General features: G+C 37.2%; 1 protein-coding gene across 1 annotated transcript in view; it reads right to left on the bottom strand.

Annotated features, from left to right (window-relative positions):
- cse1l (CSE1 chromosome segregation 1-like (yeast)) overlaps window positions 1-27,292 on the bottom strand; it is a 267,035-nt gene that overhangs the window by 25,470 nt on the left and 214,273 nt on the right. The window contains exons 20-22 of the mRNA XM_051932995.1: window positions 22,096-22,193; window positions 14,065-14,150; window positions 10,301-10,382 (exon numbers count right to left, since the gene is read on the bottom strand). Coding sequence (XP_051788955.1) covers window positions 10,301-10,382; window positions 14,065-14,150; window positions 22,096-22,193 — 266 coding nt within the window. The remainder of the gene's footprint in view (window positions 1-10,300; window positions 10,383-14,064; window positions 14,151-22,095; window positions 22,194-27,292) is intronic.

Genomic DNA, 27,292 nt, shown 5'->3' with positions numbered 1-27,292 from the left:
GATGAAGTGATGGACAGTGTACCCAATGGACAGAAGGTGGTGATTGGAGCGGATTTCAATGGACATGTTGGGGAACGGAAAGGAGGGAATGATGGGTAGGTATGGTGTCAGGGAGAGGAATGAAAAAGGTCAAATGATAGTGGATTCTGAGAAAAGGATGGACATGGCTGTGGTAAATACAGTGCATCCGGAAAGTATTCACAGTGCATCACTTTTTCCACATTTTGTTATGTTACAGCCTTATTCCAAAATGGATTAAATTCATTTTTTTCCTCAGAATTCTACACACAACACCCCATAATGACAATGTGAAGAAAGTTTACTTGAGATTTTTGCAAATTTATTAAAAATAAAAAAAATTGAGAAAGCACACGTACATACGTATTCACAGCCTTTGCCATGAAGCTCAAAATTGAGCTCAGTTGCATCCTGTTTCCCCTGATCATCCTTGAGATGTTTCTGCAGCTTAATTAGATTCCACCTGTGGTAAATTCAGTTGATTGGACATGATTTGGAAAGGCACACATCTGTCTATGTAAGGTCCCACAGTTGACAGTTCATGTCAGAGCACAAACCAAGCATGAAGTCAAAGGAATTGTCTGTAGACCTCCGAGACAGGATTGTCTCGAGGCACAAATCTGGGGAAGGTTATAGAAAAATTTCTGCTGCTTTGAAGGTCCAAATGAGCACAGTGGCCTCCATCATCCGTAAGTGGAAGAAGTTCGAAACCACCAGGACACTTCCTAGAGCTGGCCGGCCATCTAAACTGAGCAATCGGGGGAGAAGGGCCTTAGTCAGGGAGGTGACAAAGAACTTGATGGTCAGTCTGTCAGAGCTCCAGAGGTCCTCTGTGGAGAGAGGACAACCTTCCAGAAGGACAACCATCTCTGCAGCAATCCACCAATCAGGCCTGTATGGTAGAGTGGCCAGACGAAAGCCACTCCTTAGTAAAAGGCACATGGCAGCCTGCTCAAAGTTTGCCAAAAGGCACCTGAAGGACTCTCAGACCATGAGAAAGAAAATTCTCTGGTCTGATGAGGCCAAGATTGAACTCTTTGGTGTGAATGCCAGGCATCACGTTTGGAGGAAACTTGGCACCATTCCTACAGTGAAGCATGGTGGTGGCAGCATCATGCTGTAGGGATGTTTTTTCAGCGGCAGGAACTGGGAGACTAGTCAGGATAAAGGGAAAGATGACTGCAGCAATGTACAGAGACATCCTGGATGAAAACCTGCTCCAGAGCGCTCTTGACCTCAGACTGGGGCGACGGTTCATCTTTCAGCAAGACAACGACCCTAAGCACACAGCCAAGATATCAAAGGAGTGGCTTCAAGACAACTCCGTGAATGTCCTTGAGTGGCCCAGCCAGAGCCCAGACTTGAATCCGATTGAACATCTCTGGAGAGATTTTAAAATGGCTGTGCACCGACGCTTCCCATCCAACCTGATGGAGCTTGAGAGGTGCTGCAAAGAGGAATGGGCGAAAACTGGCCAAGGATAGGTGTGCCAAGCTTGTGGCATCATAGTCAAAAAGACTTGAGGCTGTAATTGCTGCCAAAGGGTGCATCGACAAAGTATTGAGCAAAGGCTGTGAATACTTATGTACATGTGATTTCTCAGTTTTTTTTATTTTTAATAAATTTGCAAAAACCTCAAGTAAACTTTATTCATGTTGTCATTATAGGGTGTTGTGTGTAGAATTCGGGAGGAAAAAATGAATTTAATCCATTTTGGAATAAGGCTGTAACATAACAAAATGTGGAATAAGTGATGCGCTGTGAATACTTTCCAGATGCACTGTATGAATTTTAACAAAAGGGAGGAACATAGGGTTACGTACAAGAGTGGAGAAGGATGCACACAGGTAGATTATATCCTAGGCAGAGGAGTCAATCTGAAGGAGATTAAAGACTGCAAAGTGGTAGCAGCGGAAAGTGTAGTTAGGCAGCATAGGATGGTGGTCTGTAGGATGAAGTTGAAAAAGGAAGACTGCAAGGCTGAGATTAGGGAGGAGGTAAAACAGGCACTGGGTGGCAGTGACGAGTTACCAGACACCTGGACAACTACAGCAGAAGTAGTAAGGGTGACAGCAGGAAGTGTGTTTGACGTGACAGCTGGAAAGAGAAAGGAAGAAAAGTAATCCTGGCGGTGGAATGGGGAAGTACAGGAAAGTATACAGAGGAAGAGAATGGCAAAGAAGAAATGGGATAGTCAGAGAGATGCAGGAAGTAAACAAGAGTACAAGGAAATAAGGCACAAGGTGGAGAGGTAGCGAAGGATATTAAAAAAAAAAAAAAAAAAGGCGTATGATGAGTTGTATGAGAGGCTGGACACTAAGGAAGGAGAAAAAGACCTGTAACCGGTTGGCTAGACAGAGGGACTGAGCTGGGAAAGATGTGCAGCAGGTTAGGGTGATAAAGGATAAAGATTGAAACAAACTCACAAGCTCCTGAGGAGGGTGTGTTGTGCAGATGGAAAAAGTACTTTGACAGGCTGATGTATGTTGGTTGATTGGTAATAGTGAATCAGGAAGTTCAATGGATTAGGAAGGAGAAAGTAATGGCAAGAAAGAAGAGGATGAAGAATGGAAAGGCTGTTGGTCCAGATGACATACCTGTGCAAGAATGGAGGTGTTGAGGACTGACGGTAGTGGAGTTTTCAACCAGGTTGTTTAACACTAGAATTACCAGAGCCTACGAAAAAACTCGCAGATCCGGCCCACCTTAAATCCGTAAGACGAGCAGCCTGCTATTCCATCCCCCACCGCCGCAGAATGTGCACAAACATCTCCCAACTCATGCCTTGATTGATTATCTGGGAGTGAAGTGCTGGAGTTTTAGAGTGGAAATCATAGATCGATATTTGGAACACATGCATTTCATGTGTGTTCCGTTTCTACAATAATCTGTGTAAACACATTGTTAAAACAGAAACGTTTTTCATATTTTAGTAGTAAATGACAAAATGTTGGCATAAACTACAGAATGTGTGAAGCCTGAAGTCCAAAGATCAAATAAACACTTTCACAAAAGGTTCAAGGACGATACAACAGCTTCAGTGGCGTAGCGGTAAGATTTGCTGACTTGTAATCAAAAGTCCCCGGTTCAATCCCGCCTGCCTCCTATATTTGCCATTTTCAGTAGTGTGTTGCTCTTATTGTTAATATTATACAGTACGCACATACATTTGGTTTGCGTCTGTACCAGACGGTGTACATTTATAGGACTTGTAAAAGTTACCGTTTTTTTCACTTTTATTCTCTCAGTCACGATCATGATACATACTACCACTCTAGGGATCTGACGCTGTTAATTTTTATTGGAAATGGAGTAACTGTAGATGTGAGTGGTGTTTTGAGGCAATGGAACTGGACATTCTCTGATCTGGAGGGATAAAAGCTGACACACAAACGCTGGTGAATCTGTCTCCTTTGTATCTCACCGTCATTTTATTTTTTTATTCAGTTTTATTGAATAAAACTTCACTCCCAAATAATCAAATCAAGGCATGAGCTGGGAGAAGTTTGTGCACGGTCTGCGGTGGTGGGGGATGGAATAGCAGGCTTCTTGCTGCTTGTCTTAATTGGCACATTTATAGGACAAAAGACGCTGAGGGAGAGGTGCGAACGGATATAAAGTGGGCCAGATCTACGAGTTTTTTCGTAGGCTCTGGTAATTCTAGTGTTAAGCAACTAAAGACAGCAACACTGGTAATGTCTGAAGTCCCCAACTCTATCATTGTACTACTGCAAGCACAGCTAATGGAGAAGATGAGCAGTGCTCCACGTGTCTCCACAATGATTAAGGACTTTAAGACTTCTGTATATAACCACTTAAATTCAAGGTATGTGCGCTTATAGTGTGCAAGTAACTGTAAGCAGTTTCATTTGTGATAGTTTAATAGTATAATACAGTATGACAGTTTTAAGGTATGTAATAAAAGTATAATAGGGAATAACAGTATAGTTTTATATAAGCTATGTAACAGTATAATATGGCACAATAGTTGTTATAAGTTAAATGGATTTAAATATGAATATGTTGAATCTCTTTATATGCTGTCCTGAAGGACAAGCTGTATGTAGCGCCAGCATTAGTTTCTCATTTCAAGGCCATTCTATTCTTGTCTGATGAGGCCTGTGATGAGATATTCTCTAGACAAATGACTGAAGCTGTTAGTCTAGAGCAAATGGAGGCATTTAATGTAAGTTATAGGAATAGAAATAACTGATTATATTCAAATACTGTAATGTACAGGAACAAATTCTAAATCTTTTCCTTTGAATTAGCAATATTAAAACAACTGAATTCCAAATTGATTTTCCAATTAAGTTTAATCCTAAATATTGTCAACAGCAAGCATCTGATGGTGATGGAGGTGAGAAGACTATGAATGTACAGTAGGAAGACAATTCCCTTGGACCCTTTGAAGCGGATGATGTACCTACTCCACCAAAGAGGTCAAAAGAATGGTTCTCCTTGGGCCATCATACGCACCAAAAGCTACGTTATCACGGAAAACCCCTGCAACAGATACAGGAAGGTACAACCTATTCCACTCTCTGACCTGGTGGAGGGTGCATGCATGTAAGTATCCGCTTTGGGCTCGTCAAGCAAAGTGCTATCTTTGTATCCCAGTAACCAGTGTCACTTCTGAGAGGGTTTTCTCAACTGCTGGTGATATTGTTACTGCACAAAGGAGCTGCCTCACTCCACATTTAGATCAGCTCTTTTTCTTGTAGAAAAATCTTAGTCTCATAGAAGTGAGACAGTAGTCATGAAGGAGCTTAGCATCATGGACTTTACAGTATACAGTGTCCACTTCTGAGGTTTTACAAAACTTGTTTTCTTATACTATTGTCAAAGAAGAAACTATTTTTTAGTTTCTGCTTGTTGGTTGCTTACATTTTTATGTGGTCGTTTATATCGTAGTCACTTCACTGTACCCATTTTATTTAACGTGTATCCCATGTTAAATAAAAAATTAATTAATGCAGCTGCATTGGGGTCAATTCTTACAACATATATTAATATTTTTAACAATGTACCAGGTTACAATGTTCCTTGTATAATTTACAGTTAGTTCTCTGAGAATCCCTTCCTATCCAAGCCAAAGTGGTATGGTAAATAAAATACCCCCAATGAAATCGATACTGAATCAAATAGAGAATCAAATCTATTTGGGACCTTGCGAGTCTGAATTGAATTGATTCATAAAAACATTAACACCACCCAGCCCTATCTGAGAAACACTAAAAAAAATTTAAAATGAGTGCAACATCTAGAAAGCAAAATGCGCTGTGTGCAAATCTATAGCAAACTGATGCCCAAGTACATTATAGTTTTGAACTTGTGCATTAAACACCAATGGTCTTATCCAAGCTTGAAAAGATTACTTTGAATTGTCCAGTATGACTGCAAATGAACCAGTTTGTGAACTCCATATTTCAAACATTTAAAACAATTATTCAGTAGCAACATGAAGTGCATCTGCGAGAAATTAAAAATTATATCAAAGGACATACTACACAATTACCAGACTATACAGTACATTTCTATGCAAACATCTATTGCACATTCAATAAATATTATACCTGTGTGATGCTCCACTGTCACTTCTGAGGAGTTTGCCTTCATCAGAATGTAAGATTACACAATATGACTGGCAATACAAGTCAGTGTCATTTAAAAGGACTGATGCTAGCACTGATGCGATGAATGATTTATAGTCTAATGTGCTTGAAGTTGCCATGTGGGGATAGAGTTAGAAGGCACAAGAAGGGGTGAGATGGGGGTTTATTGTGTGTAAGATTGCAGAACCACCCCATATCACAGGAAATCACAAAGAGTGGTATTGGGTAACATTATAAAGGTGATTTAAAGCGGATTGATTCAAAGCTAATGCTAAAAAAAATTTGAGTCTGCATTGGTCTAAAAGCCTAAAATTAGTACTACATCATTACACAGTGGGTTTGACTAAATGTCTAACAACAAAAAAAAAATATAAAAACATCCTCATCCTCAGATGTTCTCTTATAACATTCTGAAAAATTGTATCGCCATCAGCTATTAAAAAAAAAATTGTGGTTCTTTCTGTTCCATTATGGCTTAGTCATGACTTGTATCAAAAATGACAACGGGCTTTCCTTTCAATTTATTATTTATGCTGGTTTATAAGCTCCACATAATACGCTAGTACAGAAGCATACCAATGTTGATCCTAGAAGGTCTTGACGTGTGGCTGTTTTTCTTGTGCATTACATTACTATGAACATCTTTGTGCTAGTTTAGCGTTAGCGGTTTACTGCCTTAGAATTGAGGTTTTTATAACCGATTTTAATGTTATGCAACACACCCTTTAACACTAGAATCCCTGAAGCTAAAGATTTTTTTCGTTGTCCCTGATCTCTTTTCCTGACACGCCAAGAAACTTGTAGCTCCTTTTCACTGTGCTAATAGCCCGCTTTTCTTTTGCAAATGTGTGGTTTAACAGAACGCAGCCTGCTACCCGTTCATTCAGATTAAGGCCTCACCCTAATGCAATTCTCATAGTTCAAGTCTGTGTTGAAGTGTTTATCTAGCAATGTGTTTGTAAGGAATTATATAGGTAATGAAATGCCGTAATTTGAAATACCTACATTTCATGTGTGTTCCGTGTCCACAACGATCTGTGTAAATATAGAATGACAGTGGAAATGTGAGGCAAGAAATGCTGAACACATGGCTAAAACAGAAAATATTTTCATGTTATAGGAACAATGACAATTTTAATTTTAGGATGTGTGTAGACTGAAGCCCAAATATCCAAGAAACACTTTCACAAAAGGTCCAACAAAACAAGTATGCTTTTATTCAAGAATAAAACCAAAGAAAAAGAAATTGCTCAACTGACATGTTGCTGAAGCTCAACTATCAGCTGGTACAAAGTAAAAGACATTTACAAACGTATTTGCTTGTTTCATTTTCAACTAGTTGTCAGAGTAGTAACGCTGCTCTGTCACAGATCTGCACAGATGGCGCAGTGGATAAGCTACCATTTAGCAATAGCGAGTAATAGGTTCAAATCCCATATCTCCTCTGTATTTAGTGCTTTGAGTAGTGCGCTGATATTATTATTACCATCATATAACCAAAACATACATTTGATACAAGGCAGTAACCTCCTGTGTAAATTTATTGTACTTGTTAAAGATGTTACTTTTCCTCACAACTTTTTTTTTTTATTCAGTTTTATTCTTGATTCTTGAATAAAAAATCGTTCAATGACATGTTGATGCGACTGTCCGTGTGTGAGGAAAATTAACATCCACCATAGGAACTGCAATGTCTGTTTGCTCAAGAAGACACAAAGAAGAAATGACTGAGCTGTATCTGTGTGTCTGCTTTTATCATTTCAGTGCTAACTTTACAAGTACTATAAATTTACACTGGCTGTTACAGACTCAAATCAAATGTATATTTTTATTATATACTGTAACAGTAACAATAACAGCATCTTGCTACTTAAAATGGTAAATACAAGGATGACTCTGGATCAAACCCCACAACCTCTTGATTATGAGGCAGTAGTCCTTACCTTTGTAACTAACAAACGGACGTGTCTACTTCCTATCGATTGATAGTTGGGCTTTAGTTTTTTTACACACTTCAACATGTAAATCAAACTATTTCTTTTTTTTCAGTTATATCCTTGAATAAAGGCACACTTGTTTTGTTATTCCTTTTGTGAAAGTGATATTTGGACTTCAATCTTCACAGATTATACACTTCATGTCAACTTTTTGTCAATTACTACAATAACAAGTTTTAGATGTGTGTTCAATATGTTTTGCCTCACATTTCCTGTCATCCTACATTCACACAGATCATTGTAGACGTGGAACACACATGAAATGTATGTATTCCAAATAATGATATATTATTTACCTTATACAATTCCAGACACCTCACTCCCAGATAAAAAGACTTAAGGTTTGAGAATTTTGTGTCTGACTTCAGCTGCCCCGGTGGGGGATGGGACAGCAGGCTGCTTGTGCTGTGACTGTGACTGACATTTGCAAAACAAAAATGCTGATGACGAGGAGCGGGGAAATTTAAGGAGGTCCAGTATTATGAACATTTTCGTAGGCTTCAGGGATTCTAGTGTTAACCTATTGTTTATTGCTATACTTCATTTTGTTTCTCTTTGACAAAACAAGAGCAATAGGGACCAAATGTCATAATTAAGTGTGTAATAAATACACTTGAATAATTAAACATGATTTCTGCTACTCGATCCAGCATCATCCCTGTTGAATCTTATTTCTGCTTTGGTATGTGTACATGGTTAAGACCTGCAAAGGAATGGCATCCTATTCACCTAGATAGCTCAGTGACACCGAAAACTGGGCGAATGTACTTTATTCCACAACACATTTGGGAATAAAATATTTTGGCAGCCTAATAACACACTTCCAATACCCAGTTGTAAAAGCAGTAATCTGTACACGCAAACTCCATACAGACATTTTATTTCTCTGTTGAATTTTAGTTAACAAATTTTCTACTTTGTTAAAGACATGCTTCATTTCAGGTAATGGGAGAAACACTGGTTAAACTTTACATAAGTGCAACAACATAGATAAAATGTAAGTGAATTCCCCGAAGCATGTGTTGATAGAAAGATTGATAGAGGATTCTGAGTTTCAAAAATGAAATTCTCCTGTTTCTGTAATGGTTCTTCTCTATGTCTGATAATGTGAAAAGGCCACTTCCTTCCCCACATGAAGCATCTCTTCAGCTGGAGATCTCAGAAATGGCTAATTTGTTTTGCTTAAAGAGGAGCACAAGAACATTAGTGCAAGTGACTGCTGGATACGTGTAATTGCCCAAATTAGAATTCATCTTCTTCAGTGAACAGATGCAATGAAGGTGGGTAAGGATACATTTTTCCAAAAATGTGCCAGAAAGTTATTCTTCACATTAAGAAGCAGCCACATGGACAGGAAGAATTAGCAAATTGTGCATCTGAAAAAAAGTAGTAGGAGAGACTTTCAAAATCAGCCTTGATGAGTTACGGTGGAATACCTTTGATGCTCTCACTGTAACAAGTACATTTACTGAAATGAGTGCCATGTCTTGGATATGTTAACTTTTACATTGTTCAGTTGTATCACAACTCAGTCTAATTCGCAGAATGGATAAAGCTGTCACTTTCACATATGAGTCTTCAGCATTTGTTTCTCTGAGGAAGACTTTCACAGTGTGATAGCTGGGATGATCCGATTTAAATACTGCAGAGGGTATACTAACCAAATTTGTTGGACTAGAGTTTTTAATAACATGACACCAATGCTGGTGTTGAGTATAAGGATTAAAAGGATCTGTATTATGCCTTCTTTAAAAGGCAATTGGCCATAATTCTTTATTTGCCTTTTTGTTGTTTTAAATAGATGTAGTTTTACTTCCTCTGGTTACTGATGGTTCAGATAAGCTTTTGATTTTCCTTTTAATTTTGAGAAACACCATTTCCATCCTTTCCTTAAAGGCTTCTTAAAAAAAAAAAAAACCACACACACACACTTTAGACAACTCTGCACTACAGAGGTTTAAATTCTGATTACACTGAATCAAACTGAAATTACTTTGAGACGATAAATAGTTCAAAAGGCGTCTGTTTCATGACACTGTAATGATTTTATTTCTTAGTTCAAAACCCCCACTGTAGTCATTTGTTTTTCACTGCTTATCCAGTTTAGCATTATGGAAAGCCACTTGCCCATCCTGAAATCATTGGGCACATGGCTGGGACCAACCCTGGGCAGGGTGTCAGTTTATGCCAATGCACTCTTACACACACCCCTACTCTCACATGCAGACAATTTAGAATGATGCGAGTAAAAATGTTGCTACTGACAATAAACCTTGGCTTTTTGGCCAAAAGCAAGTGAAGACAGCCAATTACATGCCTTAGTAAAAGTGGTAGTCAACTTATGAGGATTCTGCACATTTTACCATGACAGTTTGCTCCAGTTATAAAAAAAAAAAAAAAAAAAAATCCAGTAACAATAAACACTGCATAGCACATTGTGATGTTAGCACAAAATTATGCAAGGAAAAATTGATCAGCACTGAATAGAAAGCTAGACTACTACAGGACGCAATGCACACATCCAGGTCTAAGAGTTAACAGTTCACTAAACAGCATTTATTTGGGATTGAAATCATACCCACATAAACCTAGAAAGACTAGGTAAACAAGTCCAATGCAAATGAGCTAAAATATGAAAATTAATAGATGGACAATTTCTATTAAGCTTACTTTGGTTGAATGCTGTCAAGAATTTCCTGAAGGGCGATGGCTCCATTTTTAATGGTATACAGGTTTACAAACACTAGGAAACCTAGAAGTGAATTAAGACACACAGGAATAAATATTAATACCATGTTCATAAAAACAATCACACCTACCAGTTTTAACTGATATTTTTGCATAACTAACTGCTCACCTTGCTTAAGGTTCCACATCCTATTATTATTAAATGTACATTTGTCTTTACTAAACTCTAATGAAATTATGCAACAGAATAAACAGTTGAAGTTAAAGAGAGGGGAAAAAAAAAAAAAAAGTACTGTGAAAAAAGTGAAGCTTTAAGCTCAGTCGGTGCCAGCCACTAGGAGAGTCTTTTTGTTGGTGGAATTAGATTAAGATGAATGACCAGATATGAAATTGACACTTCTATATGATATTTTCAACCTAGGTTAAGGCAAAAGAAGTCCACATTTAATGGTTAAAAAAACAGCTTGTTCTGAATAAGAAGCTTTATTAGACCTTTTAAGCAACATTTTATCCCCATAGTCTAACTTCATAAACATTGCGTCCGAAGCAGCAATAAATCAATCTATCTATCTTTTTACTAATTATTGCCATAATTCATGAGAAAGTTGACAGCACAAATGGAGCACGTCATTGTCAAAATTGAATAGTCAGAAACAGTTATGACAATGTTCTTCAGTTATCTGTCATGGCATTGGTCGAGATAGTCTTATGTATATTCAGATAGACCTATTATATAATTTTAGTATTTTTTAATATACCTATTTAACATGTGCAAAAGTTTTAGGCAGGTGTGAAAATATGCTGTAAACAAAGAATGCTTTCAAAAATGGAAGTGTTAATCATTTATTTTCATCAAACAACAAACTGCAGTGAATAAACAAAAGAGAAATCTAAATCAAATCAATATTTGGTGTGACCACCCTTTGCCTTCAAAACAGCATCAATTCTTCTAGGTACACTTGCACACAGTTTTTGAAGGAACTCGGCTGGTAGGTTGTTCCAAACATCTTGGAGAACTAACCACAGATCTTCTGTGGATGTAGGCTTCCTCACATCCTTCTGTCTCTTCATGTAATCCCAGACACACTCCATGTTGAGATCAGGGCTCTGTGGGGGCCATACCATCACTTCCAGGACATCTTGTTCTTCTTTACGCTGAAGATAGTTCTTAATGACTTTGGCTGTATGTTTGGGGTCGTTGTCCTACTGCAGAATAAATTTGGGGCCAATCATACGCCTCCCTGATGGTATTGCATGATGGATAAGTATCTGCCTGTATTTCTCAGCATTGAGAACACCATTAATCCTAACCAAATCTCCAACTCCATTTGCAGAAATGTAGCCCCAAACGTTCAAGGAACCTCCACCATGCTTCACTGTTGCCTGCAGACACTCATTATTGTACCGCTCTCCAGCCATCTACGAACAAACTGCCTTCTGCTACAGCTAAATATTTCAAATTTTGACTCATCAGTCCAGAGCACCTGCTGCCATTTTTCTGCACCCCAGTTCTTACGTTTTCGTGCATACTTGAGTCGCTTGGCCTTGTTTCCACGTCGGAGGTATGGCTTTTTGGCTGCAACTCTTCCATGAAGACCACTTCTGGCCAGACTTCTCCGGACAGTAGATGGGTGTACCTGGGTCCCACTGGTTTCTCCAAGTTCTGAGCTGATGGCACTGCTGGACATCTTCCGATTTCAAATGGTAATAAGCTTGATGTGTCTTTCATCTGCTGCACTAAGTTTCCTTGGCCGACCACTGCGTCTACGATCCTCTACGTTGCCTGTTTCTTTGTGCTTCTTCAAAAGAGCTTGAACAGCACATCTTGAAACCCCAGTCTGCTTTGAAATCTTTGTCTGGGAGAGACCTTGCTGATGCAGTATAACTAACTTGTGTCTTGTCACTGTGCTCAATCTTGCCATGACATGAAACGGTCTTCCACAACCTCACCTTGGTAGCAGAGTTTGGCTGTTCCTCACCCAGTTTTAAGCCTCCTACACAGCTGTTTCTGTTTCAGTTAATGACTGTGTTTCAACCTACGTGTGACATTGATGATCATTAAGCACCTGTTTGGTATAATTGGTTGATCATACACCCGACTAGAATCCTACAAAATCCCTGACTTTGTGCAAGTGTACCTATAAGAATTGATGCTGGTTTGAAGGCAAAAGGTAGTAACACCAAATATTGATTTGATTTAGATTTTTCTTTTGTTCGCTTACTTTGCATTTAGTAAATTGATAACAATAATCATAATTTATATTTCTGAAAGCATTCTTTGTTTACAGCATTTTTTCACACCTGCCTAAAACTTTTGCACAGTACTGTATATTTCTATAATAAATGGTAAATGAAGATCATCTGAAAACTATACGGTTTTAGGGTGTGCATTTCTACAATTTAAATCTTTATGGGGGTAATAAAGATAAGAACACAAAATAATACTTTAACAATAATACTGCTTCATTTTTTAACTGTATGAATATGATATTAAGAAAAATTATCAAACAGTATCTGTCTGAGCAGAGCTATGTTTGCGGCACTTTGCTATTAATAAAGCTCTGCTTTGAATTAAAACAAAGTAAATGGGTATTTAGTAGGAACCCGAAGTCAGCAGAAAAGCTTCTGCAACAGTTAGTTATTGAACTATAGGAAGTGCAAATATACAAGATACCAGAAAGACTGACAATTGTATTTGTGGTACCCCAGAGTTTGAGGGTAGATAATGTACAAATACTTTTTTGTCCCAAAATGGAAAGTATTCTACTAGCTACTTACTGACAAAGGTAGCACAGGAATGGGAAGTGTCAAACTCAGGCTTGTAGAGAGAGTTCAGTTTGGCGAATTAAACATTTTTGGTCAACTGCACTATACAGTCCAAAAGCATAGCAAAAAAAAATAAAAAAATAAAAAAACACAACAACAACAAATAGAAAAAGCCAGAGCATTTCATCATTAAAAAATAAAGAAAATACAATTTATTTTAGAAGGAATGATGTGCTATAGGAACTGTAGGGCATTACACTTAAGCTGAATTAATAGCAGAGTGCTAACAATAAAGACAGATCAGGTCAGAAGCAGAATAGAAAGGATATAAATGAAGCATCAAGTTGCAATCATAATGAAGTGTAAATCAATGCATAACATATAACAATACAAACAGTTTAGTGTGAAATAGTTGCTGTGAAGCTGGAGAGACCTGCGAAAAAATCATCATGGTAAGCTACTGAGGAAGTTAATAGAAACTAAACTCCATAAAGCAGTTTCCAACATGCAAACAGGGAATGGTTTACTGTAAAGATTAGTAGTTAATTCATTAACATGCAGCCAAATACTTAGATTTTGCTATCTAATTTAGCAGCTGTGAATGACAGTGTATGAAATAGAAGACTCTTGGGCTACCTCATTCAGAACAGGGCAAATGTTCGAAAAACCAAAAGAAAATGAAAGGACAAAATTCAATTATTCAATGATTTAAAAAGCAAGAGTAGCCAAAGATGACAGACTAGATAGACTGTAAAACTTTTTAAAACATGGAGGGCTTAAACACAAAGAAATGAGAACTATGAGTTGAACTCTAAATGCTTCATGCTTAGAAAATGCAAACAATTGAAGTCTGAATCAAGCATACAGTAGAATTCAGAAAGTGGGTAATACACCACAGCATACAGCTCTTCCTCTGGCAGGGAAGAACAGGCTGAGTGTTGACACAAATGATTAAAAGAACACAAGGCTGGTCAACTTACTTTTGATGAATTTTGTTGTTTTAGAGTTTTGAAGCCTTTGGAATAGTAGAATGAAGATCTGCTTTCGATATGGATTAATCGACTCTCTGGAAACAAAAGGCACAAAAATTTAGTTTGGTAGGAAACACACCCTCACAAATAAATGAAGAACTTGCAGTAGTCTGTTGAAAAAAAATGGAGATAAAGATTATATTTGATGCAAAATAAATGGGGTCAAATTAAAAGTTGATGGTTGATTATATAAATATACTTTTTATGAACTAAAAATTACTAATGTTCAGTCTTCTTCCCTCTTGCAAATAATGAATATTTCACTGCCATGTCTGAAGTCTAAAATAAAATCAATCTGGTGTTTATAATGACAGGCTTCAGCTTCAGACACTTTCAGAAAAAGTGTCAAATAGTAGTAGTTTTAACAGGTTGCAAAAATACATAAATCTGACAGACGGGCAGACAGACTTATCCCAAAAAAAAGCTTACAGCAGCTAGAGATAAATGCAAACAATTGTTGCGTTTTTTTACATTACTCAATATTACAAAATTCTATAGACTGGAAATTTCTAATCTGATCAACAGACAAAAATAATAATATTTCTCAGTCTCAAGGACTCTGCCAGCATTTCTACAATATATAAAAATAGTTTACAGTCCCTCCCTTTCAAAGATCCAAGAGGACAATGGGAAAAGGATCTCTCACTCAACATATCAGAAAAGGAGTGGAAGGTAGCAATTCAGAGAATTCAATTGAGCTCCATATGCGCAATGCATACAATTATTCAACTCAAAATTATATAATCGAGCACATCTGTCTCGCTTGAAACTGTCCAAAATGTTTCCAGGGCAAGGTACAACCTGTGAATGCTGCAATGAAGTTCCAGCCTCACTGGGCCACATGTTCTGGGCCTGCACCAAATAACCATCATTCTGGACAAAAAATTTGAAGTGCTTTTCAGACAGCCTTGGTGTCCCAATCCCTCCTAATCCATTAACAGCTGTGTTTGGTGTCCTTCCAGATGAGCTTAAAGTGGAGAAGGACAAACAAACTGATTGCCTTCACTACACTATTGGCACGCAGACTTGTATTGTTAAACTGGAAGAATCTTAAAAAAGAATCTTTGAAATTGGAAAATATCAAATTCTCGCTTAGAGGATCTGTGCAGAACTTCTTCAAAACCTGGCAGGATCCAATTAATAATATTTTAGAATAAGCTCTTAACACTAGAATTACCAAAGCCTACGAAAAAACTCGTAGATCTGTCCCACCTTAAATCGCTTCGCACCTCTCCATCAGCGTCTTTTGTCCTATAAATGTGTCGATAAGCAGCAAGCAGCCTACTATCACATCCCCCCACCGCCGCACAGTTTTCTAAGCTCAAGTCTGTTTACCTGCATGTCAGTTGTTAAGAGTTGTATAGAGTGAGAAGTCAAGCAAAATTACACCTTTTATAAATACTATATGGTTATTTGGAACACATGCATTTCATGTGTGTTTCATGTCTACAACAATCTATATAAACACATTGTTACAACAAATGTTTTTCATGTTTTAGTAATAATTGACAAAATGTACACATGACATGTTTAATGTGTGAAGCCTGAAGTCCAAATATCAAAAACACTTTTCACAAAAGGTACAAATATAACAGAACAAGTGCGCTTCTATTCAAGAATAGAACTGCAGAAAAAGAACCCGCGTTAGGGTGCGACATTCACACCCCTTTGATAAAATTGCTTCGGTGGTGCAACGGTAACAACTGTTGATTGGTAATCCAAACTTCACGGGTTTGACCCCGGACGAAGTGAGCTGCTCTTATTCTTACTATCTTAGAATAAAAACATATATTTGATTTGAGTCTGTAACAGCCTGTGTAAATTTATGATACTTGAAAAGGTTAGCTTTTGTTTTTTTTTTTTTTTTTAATTCAGTTTTATTCTCTCAGTCACGTTCACGACCCCCCCCCCTCCCCATCTGACACTGCTGTTTTCACATAAAGACGCGCTATAACAGAGGTGAACTCAGATGATGACGACAGTTCTACAATAGAGAAAGAATGCACGTCGCACTTTTGCCGTCGCTGTACTTTGAATGCGTACATGGGAATCTCTGCAGTCTACTTGTGACATTATGCTGTAGAAAAATAAGCAAATAAATCATGATAAATAGGTAAATAATATTCAATCTGGCTCTTATATACAAAGTACAGTGACGGTAGCTTCCACCTTCAGGTATAGATTCTTCAGTACGCGAGCGACTCAACGCTAGTGTTTAGATCTGGACGGTTTGTGTGCCCAAAAAGGAAGTCTGACCGAATTCTCATACCATCGCTTGCGAACTGAAGTGTCAGCATGCACTTTTCGTGGCATTACATGTGTATTTTTTGAGCATGCCTGTGTCGATCAAACACAGGAAGCTCTGCAGTCTACTTGTGACTTTACGCTGTAGGAAGTAAGTAAATAAATCCTAATAAATAACATTCGATCTGGCTTTTATGTAAGTAACATATAAATGTTAATGTTTTGGGCACACGCTGATGGAGAGGTGCAAAGCGATTTAAGGTGGGACAGATCTACGAGTTTTTTCGTAGGCTCTGGTAATTCTAGTGTTAAATCACTGAGGAAGTAGATTCTCTCCCTATTTCTTTTTCTTCTCCATTTATCTGTATCCACCTATTAAACACTTCAATTTATTTATTTTTTACTGTTTTTAAATTTTAGTCTGTTGGCCATGCTCTCTTTCTCAGGGGTGGGAGTGGAGTGGTTTTCGATATTTTTTTTTTGTAAAAATTGATCTATTTGTATGGAATGATTACAATAAAATCAATAAAAACAAGACACAAAAATAACACGCACATGCATAGTTCTTCTACATTTATGTACACAGAATCTGTAAGATAGTCATTTACAAAAATAGTGAACATTATGCTATTTGTCATAACAGACTTTTTACATTTATTTATCTTAACTGAAATCCACCATGTTCAAAAGTGTATTTTAATAGGGTTAAGAATATGTACCTGGGCCTTATTGACTAATCAGTGTCTGTGTATAAACATCATTGTTTCTTTGTTCTTGGGAAATCCCTTTTCTTTTGTCTATTCTGTATCTATACCAAAATATGGGGAAAACAACAAAACTAAAATGATGTGCAATAAAATAATTCAACATGATAAATCGGGAATATTTTATTAAAAAGAAATTCAAATAAGTTTTAAAATGCCTATATTATAATATAAACTCTTGATTTAAAAGAAAAAATGTGTGAAACACATTATCATGGCATGCTGTTGAGGAAATGAAGGAAATAAATACTGTAAACTATCTGCCTTTACATTATAAAACAGCTTCTTACATTTCCAGGGAAAGGTTTACTTCAGAAATCAGAAGTCAATATTTATAGTTAAGTTAATATTTAGCAGGTGTCAATGACATATCATGAAACAGAGGACACTCGGGCTATTTAATTTAAAAAGGGCAAAGGCTAGAAAAGACAGGTGTACAAGTGTTAATTGTATTTATGTTCCAATTTTCTACCTACTCAAACCATTTTATATACTGTAGATATGGGGGAGCCACTTCAACCACCACCAAGCAACACCCATGTAAATGATGAGACGGCAGTCGTTTTAGTTCCAGTACACTCGCCACATTAGCTATTCGGTAGTGAAGGGGATTATTAGAGGTTCAGAATTGACAAAGCCATGATAAGTAATTTAGCCAGAACTTCAGAGTACACCCTACTCATTTTTTAAAGATACCCAGGAATTTTGTGATCACAGAGAATCAAGACCTTGATTTTAATTCTCTGAAACACAGCAGCATTTTTCAGTAGTACCCTCATCACCGCACTAAGATATTGGGATCCACACACAAAACACAGAGTAAGCAACCCCTGCTGGCCTGAACACCACCTCTATCAGTAGGAACCTAAGCATTTTCTCAATGGCAGTAAACTAGCTTAATGCCAAATTCAGTAATCTTAATACATACATACATCCATCCGTTTTCTAACCCGCTGAATCCGAACACAGGGTCACGGGGGTCTGCTGGAGCCAATCCCAGCCAACACAGGGCACAAGGCAGGAAGCAATCCCGGGCAGGGTGCCAACCCACCACAGGACACACACAAACACACCCACACACCAAGCACACACTAGGGCCAATTTAGAATCGCCAATCCACCTAACCTGCATGTCTTTGGACTGTGGGAGGAAACCGGAGCTTACACTGCCTTTATTGAAAAGTAAACCCTGAGACAATAAATTAAAAATGCAAGAAGAGCATGAACCATGTATGCGGATTCATAGGTGTATGAAGAAAGACACTTACAATATGTCTGCTGAACTGTCGCAGATTTTTTTCAATAATTTAAGTGCATAGCAGAGTTGAATCTGTGTCACTACAGAGAGGCAACACATGAAATCATTCCAAGCATTTATTCCTTGGCTCATATTAATGTCTTCTAGGGGCTCAAAACTTGCAAGGTGTGAAATGGTATTTACAGTAGAAATTAAGATTAATGTTCTTAGATGGGTTTGCAGTATTTTTTATATACCACGAATGAACAATGAAATCTCTCCCAAGCCTGTTTGATGAACCAACTCAAACAAACTAGTTCAAGCCTATTAAGTGTGATGCACAATGTAATACTAAATAGCATTAATCTGCAATATAGCCTATACATTGCACACACTTTCAGTTAAAGCACACTCCATTAATATTTGTTAGCTACCAAGAAAAAGCATGGCATGCAGGAGTGGAGAGCCTTGGGCAGGTTGGGAGCAATCAGTGCTGCATAAAACTACGAAAAGATTAACTTATTATAATGTGTTAAAAAGTGTAGCATTTTCACACTGTCCAATTTCAGAGAAAGCTTTATAGAAGACCGGACATCTGGCAGAAGTCTTGGTTAGACAGGAGTGCTCACTGCTGCATTAGAAGTCTCATCAAGATTCACCAGTGTATTAATCCCCAGCATATGTACCCCTGTTGCTCTTCCATGCCTGCTTGCAGCTGATACAATATTTAAAATAAATTAGACGCACCACTATTTTAATACTACATTTCGTGGTCAGTTTTGTCAATAATTTTTTGGGTGAGAACAAATTGTGCATTTTATATTTTATCCATTTATTTTGGCAAAGGTACAGGGGGAAAAAAACTACTATCGGTAAAGTAGTACAAATTTTAGTATCATTCCAACATTACTGTGGATATCTAGCCAAGGTCAAGCAGACTGGGGTTGGTTCATAGATCATCACTAGGAAAATTGTGTAAAATGCCAAGCAAAGCCCACACTCAACTTGTATTCAAATGTAAGCATGTCTGAAATGTTGTTTCAACATGTACAACACATGCATGTTAGATTGGACCTGGAAAGGCAGGTTTTACCACTTGAGAAGCTAGAGGGACTCATTCACAAATATCACAAAAGGCTGCCAGCATTCACTGATGCTCAATAGGGCAACACACAATATTAAAACCCAAGGATATATAAACTTTTCCAAAGTGTTAGTGTAATTTTGTTTATTATAATTTATACAATAAGTAATTCTGTGATGACAACGTGATCAGAGTACTACAACTAGATAAAATAAATTTGTTTTATATGATCATACAGATTTTCTAAAAATGGCAAACATCTTATAGATTCTGCCAGTGGTGTGAACGCTTATGAGCAGAACTATATACAGTAGAATCCCAGTTTATTCTTCCCAAATTAACTTTTTATAGGCATTTAAATAAGCTCCTATTAGAAGCAGAGAAAGTTGACATTGAAACTAAAGTGTACCACTCACTTTTGGACCTCATTGTCACAGATCTTAATGAAACTTGGCATGCTGATTTGGTAATATGAGTAACTCACGGAACTGAAATTGCATATTTCTTGGATCAATATTAAGGGAGATGTAAGCAAACAAAGTTTAAACTTATTATTTTAAACTTATTATTGTGGGCGGATCTCTGGGGGATTAGGACTTTGACCGGCTATGTCTCCTTCAATATAAGTTGCAGAGAAATAGTTCATATCGCTTTAAAGCTCCTTTCCAGCTCTATAATTTATGTAGATACTATACTATCCTCAAAATGAAAAATTACCATGTTACGATGCACACTCAGATAAACAAGATCTCAGTGATGACTCAAAAATCAAAGATCAAATTTGTGTACAAACATCTTTCCTGAATGTACATTTACACATGCACATGACACTGTATGTGTGTACAATACATACAAGCACAGTATACAGGTCAACTCTTACATATTGGACTACCAGGCTGAATGCACTTCATTGGCTAATCAACAAAAGCAATTTTAAGAGACAACCAGTACTATCAACATAGTTTCCACAAAAAAAAAAAATAAAAAGATATTTAATTAAGTAGTATTCTGAGTGTGGAAAAATTGGGTAAAAACTAATTTAATCTAATTGAACAGCCGCTAAGATTTAAGAGTTTCAATGCCACATCTGGAGTTCTATATTCAGTTTTGGTCTCATTGCAATTAATACTAGAATTACCAGAGTCTACGAAAAAACTCGTAGATCCTGCCCACCTTAAAACCGTTCTCACCTCTCCGCCAGAGTCTTTTGTCTTCTACATGTGCTGATTAAGACGACAGCAAGCAGTCGGCTATTCCATCCCCCACCGTCGCAGAACGTCCACTAAGTTTTCCCAGCTCATGCCTTGTTTGATTAACTGGGAGTGACTGAACTGCTGGATTTTTAGAGTGGAAATAATAGATCGCTATTTGAAACACACTCATTAATATTATACAGTAAACACATACATTTGGTTTGCGTCTGTACTTGCGCTGTTACTTAGAGTCAGATCGGGTTAGAGCGCGTCAGCTTATTCAGTGCAGCAGGATCAACGCACATGTTGATCTTTTTTTTCTTTCAGTACATGTGCCTTCCCTATTTATTTATGTATCTAGTGACTTTTCTGCCTGTCTGTCTGTCTCTCTATTACACACTGCTCTGTCTGTGTGTTATGGACCTTAATAACAGTTATAAGGACACTTGTTCATGTTAATTGCAGTCTCAATTGTTAAAAAATATTTTAAAAGGAGCACCCCACATGAAAATATAACGATCTCATTAACTGACAGTGCATACCAATTTATAAATTTTATGTCCGTTTGAGGTTAAAAAGAAAAAAAAAAAAAGAAAAAAAAAAAAGAAGAATACTTTCTCCTCAGCAGGGAATCGAACTCGGGTCTCTGAGGGACAATAAACCTGCCGCGCTCTGAGACAGCAAATCTTACCACTACGCCACGGAAGCTGTTGTATTGACTTCATGCTTCACACATTCTATAGTTTATGCCTACATTTTGTAACATTTATTGCTAAAATATGAAAAAGGTTCTGTTTTAACAATGTGTTTAAACAAATTACTGTAGAAACGGAACACACATGAAATGCGTGTATTCCAAATAACGATCTATTATTTCCACTCTAAAACTCCACTTCACTCCTAGATAATCAATCAAGGCAATAGCTGGGAGATGCTCGTGTATGTTCTAAGTCGGTGGGAGGATGGAATAGCCAGCTTGTTTTTATTGGCACATTTACAGGACAAAGGATGCTGGCGGAGAGGTGCGAATGGTTTTAAGGTGGGCCGGATCTACGAGTTTTTTCGTAGACACTGGTAATTCTAGTGTTAAAGCAATACTACCAGAAACAAAAAAATAGATATATGCTAATATGCTTATTCTAAGACAGTATATGAACACTGAGTAAAGACTTATCTTCACAGACAAACTGATACTAAGGCACAATTAGTGTATATGGTTATAGTAAATCCTATTAATTACAACAACAGATGGGCATAAGTGGAAGTTAGTCAGGAGTAAATGTTTCACACAAATGTATGTACAATTTTTACATCACTCAGAGAACTGTACTTACACAAACTGTACATTTGACAGTTGTGTGTTAAACACCTTTGAACCATGACAATATTTTGAAATCATCAGAAGAACTCTTCAAATTAAGATAACTTTTTCACCACCCTTTGCAGAGCTCTTACTTACAGAGGCATATACTCGATGATGCTGTTAAGAAGATAGAAGCCTTGGTGATCATTTGATTTTGAAGCAATGAGCTTCTGGAAAACACCCAGCAGACCAGGCTGTAATTAAATAAAAAAAAATGCATAAAATTAGGATTAGTTTTGTTTTATATTCTCAAAAAAAAAAAAATCTGACAAATACTGTACAGCTGTAAAATATTACATTATCTTGAGTAACACAACAACAATCATAAATTATGATTATCTACAGAAATGAAAGTTTAGGCATAGAAAATCCCACAAGGTTTACTTTAATAAAGCAAGAAAACCCTGTTGCACTATCAAGAAAAATCCAAAAGTGTCATGTCACTCACACATGTACAGTTCATGTTATTATTCATCATTATTATTATTAGTATTATTATTATACTTTCTACACTTCTGACTTTGTACTTTGTGTTTTGCACGTTTTACAGTAGAAAGATGAGATTAAAAAAAATAAGGTCTTTTTTCAAGCTAAAAAATGCAATGCTTTACATGTTTTTTTGAGGAAAAAAAAAGTAAAGCTAAGGAGACTAACCAACTCTCTCCTCCATATACTGATGTAAACAAATTTGACAACAATAAACCTGGAATGAAAAGTATACTGTTTCAAAACAGTGAGTAAATGAAAACATCCTGAATTATTATGGTATGTAGTAATTAATATGATAATCTATATAAATTCAATTTTAATTTGTATTTATCTGTTCACTTATCAAGCTGAAAAGATTTTCAAGATATCTCACTTGTCATTTGCCAATGACAACTTAAAATATATGGTGTATCATGGAGAGGGGTATAATGTAGACAGAAACCAAAAAACAGGCACCAATGCAGGGATTACAATACCCATCATGCAGCAGCAGAACACTGTGGCAGATTTATTTATTTGTTTTTTTAACTGGTCAAAGAAGGATCTCATTTAAGATCACAGATACAGGATTTTCTTCTGAACTACTCTGGATACCAGTTTTGTCTTTAAGAATTTTATCTAACAGTATGTCATTTTGTCTTCTCAAAGGTTGTGTTTAGCCATGTTGAGCATTCAAAAGTATTGCAAGACCTTAAACCTTAAGGTTTATTGTTCCTTTCCTTTAAGAAACCAAAACCTTGTAACCCCTAAAAAAATTCCAACACACCTTTATATATACCCAGTAGGCTGCCAGACAAGGACACTGGCACTCTACTCTATATTGGACAAACATGTAAATAAGAATTTTGTCGCAATGTTTACATGTAACACTAACATTGAATTGAACCGACAACACTAAATTTTTTAATCAAAGCGAAATCTTCCAAAAACCAAAACTATCATGCACCTGCATATCATTACTAATTTCGACAGAGAAAAGCCAAGATAAAACAATGAAACAAGTTTTTTTCGGTGTATGCGGAGTCAACATTCAGTATACAGTAAAAAAATAAAAATGGCATTAGTAAATTTTAGGGTTTGATGCCAAAACATGGTTTTGATTTGTAGCAATTTTTAATCAATGCAGACTTTAATCAAGTACAGTAGACCCCCGCAAAGTCGCGGTTCAGAATTCACGCCCTCAGTCATTCGCAGATTTTTCCTTAGAACCTATCTAATAATTGTTAGCAGAAACCGAAAATATCCTCCACAATTTTTATGGCTTTTTTCGTAGCAGTACTGTACTGTAGAGCTAACAGGAAGCAACTGTAGAGGAAACGCGGCTTGGGATGGTGAAAGTAGCCAATAGAATTTGAAACTGCAACTTCCAGCAGTCCCTGCAGTGGCTCTGATTGGTCTTCTGCTCAGGGTGCTGGGGTCAAAGGATGTCAGCGCAGCTTTTAAAAAGGGGGCCGGTGACCAAAAGCAAAAAAAAAAAAAAAAAAGTTTTTGTAATTTGTGTTTCAAGTTCCTGTCCCTGTCTGCCTTCTATTGGGTTACCTGTACTTATTCGTTTTGTCCTGGATCGTTTCGTGTTTGGCATCTGGATTGTCTGTCTGTGTACATGAGGACTGAAAGTGGATTCATGGCTATCCTGCAAAGAAAGGAGCGCTCCTGAACCTTAATGTGTAATCGCTGAAAGGGGAACAGGGGTGGTATTGTTGTTTTCTTTATTTGCTGTTTGATTACCGGTTTGCTTTGTTTTGGCCTCTGTTTAAGGGTTCCCCTTAACCCTTAAACCGCCACAAGCAGCTATAGTCGTTTCCCAGTGCCATTTGCGAGGATGCAGGAGCTGATACAGCAGTGCCGTACATTCATTGAGCAGCCAGCTCATGACCACTGCCGGCCCCTTGTGAGCAGGGGGGCTAGAACGCACCGGTAGAAGACACGGAAGCTCCTCAAAAAATCCCTCTTAAAAATGCTGTTAAGACTACTTTCAAATTTCTCCCTTACTTGCGACTGCTCTGTCGCGTGATGTTTCTCGCACGACGCTACACATACTTAAAAGCCTGAACAGTGCGTGTCCTTTTTGACAGATTGCTTTGTTTCTCTCGCATCCCCCAGACGTCCTCTGCTCCAGTTGCGCTCCCCTATGATGTTTGCCTATTCTTTTAATCGATAACTGCACACTGAGCTTGTTTTACTTCTGAAAGAGACAGGTTTGTTTGAAGTGTTTGAATAAAGTTCCTCTCTCTACAATCTCCTGTGTTTCTGTGCAATTCTGTAACCCAAGCATGACACCCTGCAGCCTGTCTCTGGGATTGAGCCGCTGCACTAGCCTGCAAGCGCCAGCATTTACCTCTGTGTGCATGCGTGCTTCCAGTTCAAGCACAGTTGGCTCAGTGATTTACTTAATTTCATCCATGGCATCAGTTGCATCTTGTACATATTGTTCCAGTACTTTTTAAAAATAGTTTTTACAGTTCATTAGCAGTGTGTATAATGATCAGTGTTGCAGTAATTGTGATGCCCTTTGCATAAAAAAAAAATGTGTTCTATTAAAATTACACTTTTTCTTTGTGAATTGTGACGTTTACTTAAAGTGCAACAAAAAAGTATTTGGTGTCCAGGGATGCATTAACCCCCAAGTATGTGGCAATTTAAGGGTTAAAAGACCCAAAATGCCACCGAAATGCCCTGCACCTTCTAAGGCTTCTGGCAATGAAAACGTGCTTGCATGAATTACAGTACTGTACATATAGCGGTAACATCGGTATTTTACATTCTAGCACTGCGGGAGCCATAGCAGTACAGTATACAGGTTTACCTTTACATTCTTTTTAAGGTAATGTATTAAGCTGAGTTTGTAATTAAATTAAAGTGTTTTGGGGGCATATTTAGGGTTTAAACTATAAAAATAGTCATTTTATTTAACCACATCCAAAATTCACGGTTTTTCACAATTCGCGGGTGCTCTAGGAACATAACCCCCGCAAATTCTGAGGGTGTACTGAACTGTAATATGGAGAACCTGCAGTGATATTGTGAACCACAATCCCCACACCACCATGGAATGAGACATTTCAGCCAGCAAAAACAATCAGCATTTAAAACACACAAACATTTACTTTCTTACTTTGATCCACTATATAAATATACCTGGGCAAAACCAGTCGCTTTGGTTAGTGATATAATAGTGCTAAAGTTTTATTTTTCATATTGATTTTAAGGAGTATTCTTCAGTTACTGGACAGGAAGCATCAGTCAATAAGTTTAGTGCATGGCAAAAAACCTACAAGGTTAGTTTACCTTCTGTGTTAGGTGCATGCCATAGGTGATCTGACAACACAACATAACACTCCAAAGACAAAATACCCACAAACATCTTGTTATATTGGTGGAAACACTCTTTTCTGTTACACATAAAATTCAAACTGTGATCAAATGTATGATACACAATTTTCTACTGCAACCTGCTTTAGAATTTCTAATGCAACTGTTGTGCCATCTATAAAATGCATAAAGGACAACTCTTGATTATCTTGACCATTCAATTAGTCTAGCAAGTAGAAATTAAAGTTTTCTTGGTCCACTGTCATCAATAACTGAAAAAAATGCAGCAAAGATACTCCCAATTATTATAAGGAGTCCTGCAAACAAATGGCAGTGTAACAAGGAATCCTTCCCTTGCTTTAATGACACATCTGTTTGACTGGGAAAGCGAAAACAGTCCAAAAGCTTAGGTATAGCTGATACTTTAAAAATGGTTGCCAAAAATGACATCATATTAGAAGTAGCCTATCAAGTATAACTTGGCAAAATAATAAAACAAACACAAGGTACTTATGAAAACTCAGATCTCTGTTTACAAATGCTGACATTTCAAGAAATACTATACTATTCATGACTCCTTTTAACCATGCTGTTTAAATAAGGAATGTCTTGGGCCCTTTGCATCAAAGAGGACAAAATAGCATCTAAGTGAGATGAAAGGAGAGCTCATCAAATGCTTATGGCGTCTTTGGCCAAGAGCCTAAAAAAGCTTTAAGTGCAACAAACTGGCTTATTATGTAACATCCTTACTAGCTAGCAAACAAATAATAAAGAGTGTCCCTGACTACTATTTCTTAAGTGCTGTGTGACCTAGTGTACCAGATCTTCATTTTTAAAAAATTTTTAATAGATATGTATATTTTCATTATATTTTACTCAAACAAGATGATATTAATTGACAGTACCAGTAACTACCACCTTAAAAAACATTTGTTTCAATGTTTTGCCTCAGGCTGTATTGATTATCTTATCAATTGGAAACAGAACTTTAACAGACAGAATCAAAGGTGTGTAATAACCCAAGTCACAAAGCCATATCACAAAGCCCATGTCATGAAGAAATACCATATTACATGTCACAAAGACATGGAATTCTAATATAAAAATGGCCTATCCTATGGACCGAGATAGGAGGAGGAGAGAAGAAACAGCGAGGACCAAAAAGTGTCCTCTTCTGATGTCCTAAGACAACTACTTCAAGATCATCAGCGAAAGCATCTCATGAACAACAAACGATTGCTTATATTATAAGCTGTCCCAGGATTTCCAATCCTTGAAGTTCTATGTAAGTTTTTAATAAAAAGAGTACATACACTGCATCTGGAAGTATTCACAGCGCATCACTTTTTCCACATTTTGTTATGTTACAGCCTTATTCCAAAATGGATTAAATTCACTTTTTTTCCTCATAATTCTACACACAACACCCCATAATGACAATGTGAAAAAAAATTTACTTGAGATTTCTGCAAAATTTATTAAAGATAAACAA

The sequence above is a fragment of the Erpetoichthys calabaricus genome, chromosome 10 (assembly GCF_900747795.2).
Source record: "Erpetoichthys calabaricus chromosome 10, fErpCal1.3, whole genome shotgun sequence".
NCBI classification, from domain to species: Eukaryota; Metazoa; Chordata; class Cladistia; order Polypteriformes; family Polypteridae; genus Erpetoichthys; species Erpetoichthys calabaricus.
The sequence above is the reverse complement of the archived record's forward strand: the minus strand, read 5'-3'. Positions and strand labels throughout refer to the sequence as shown.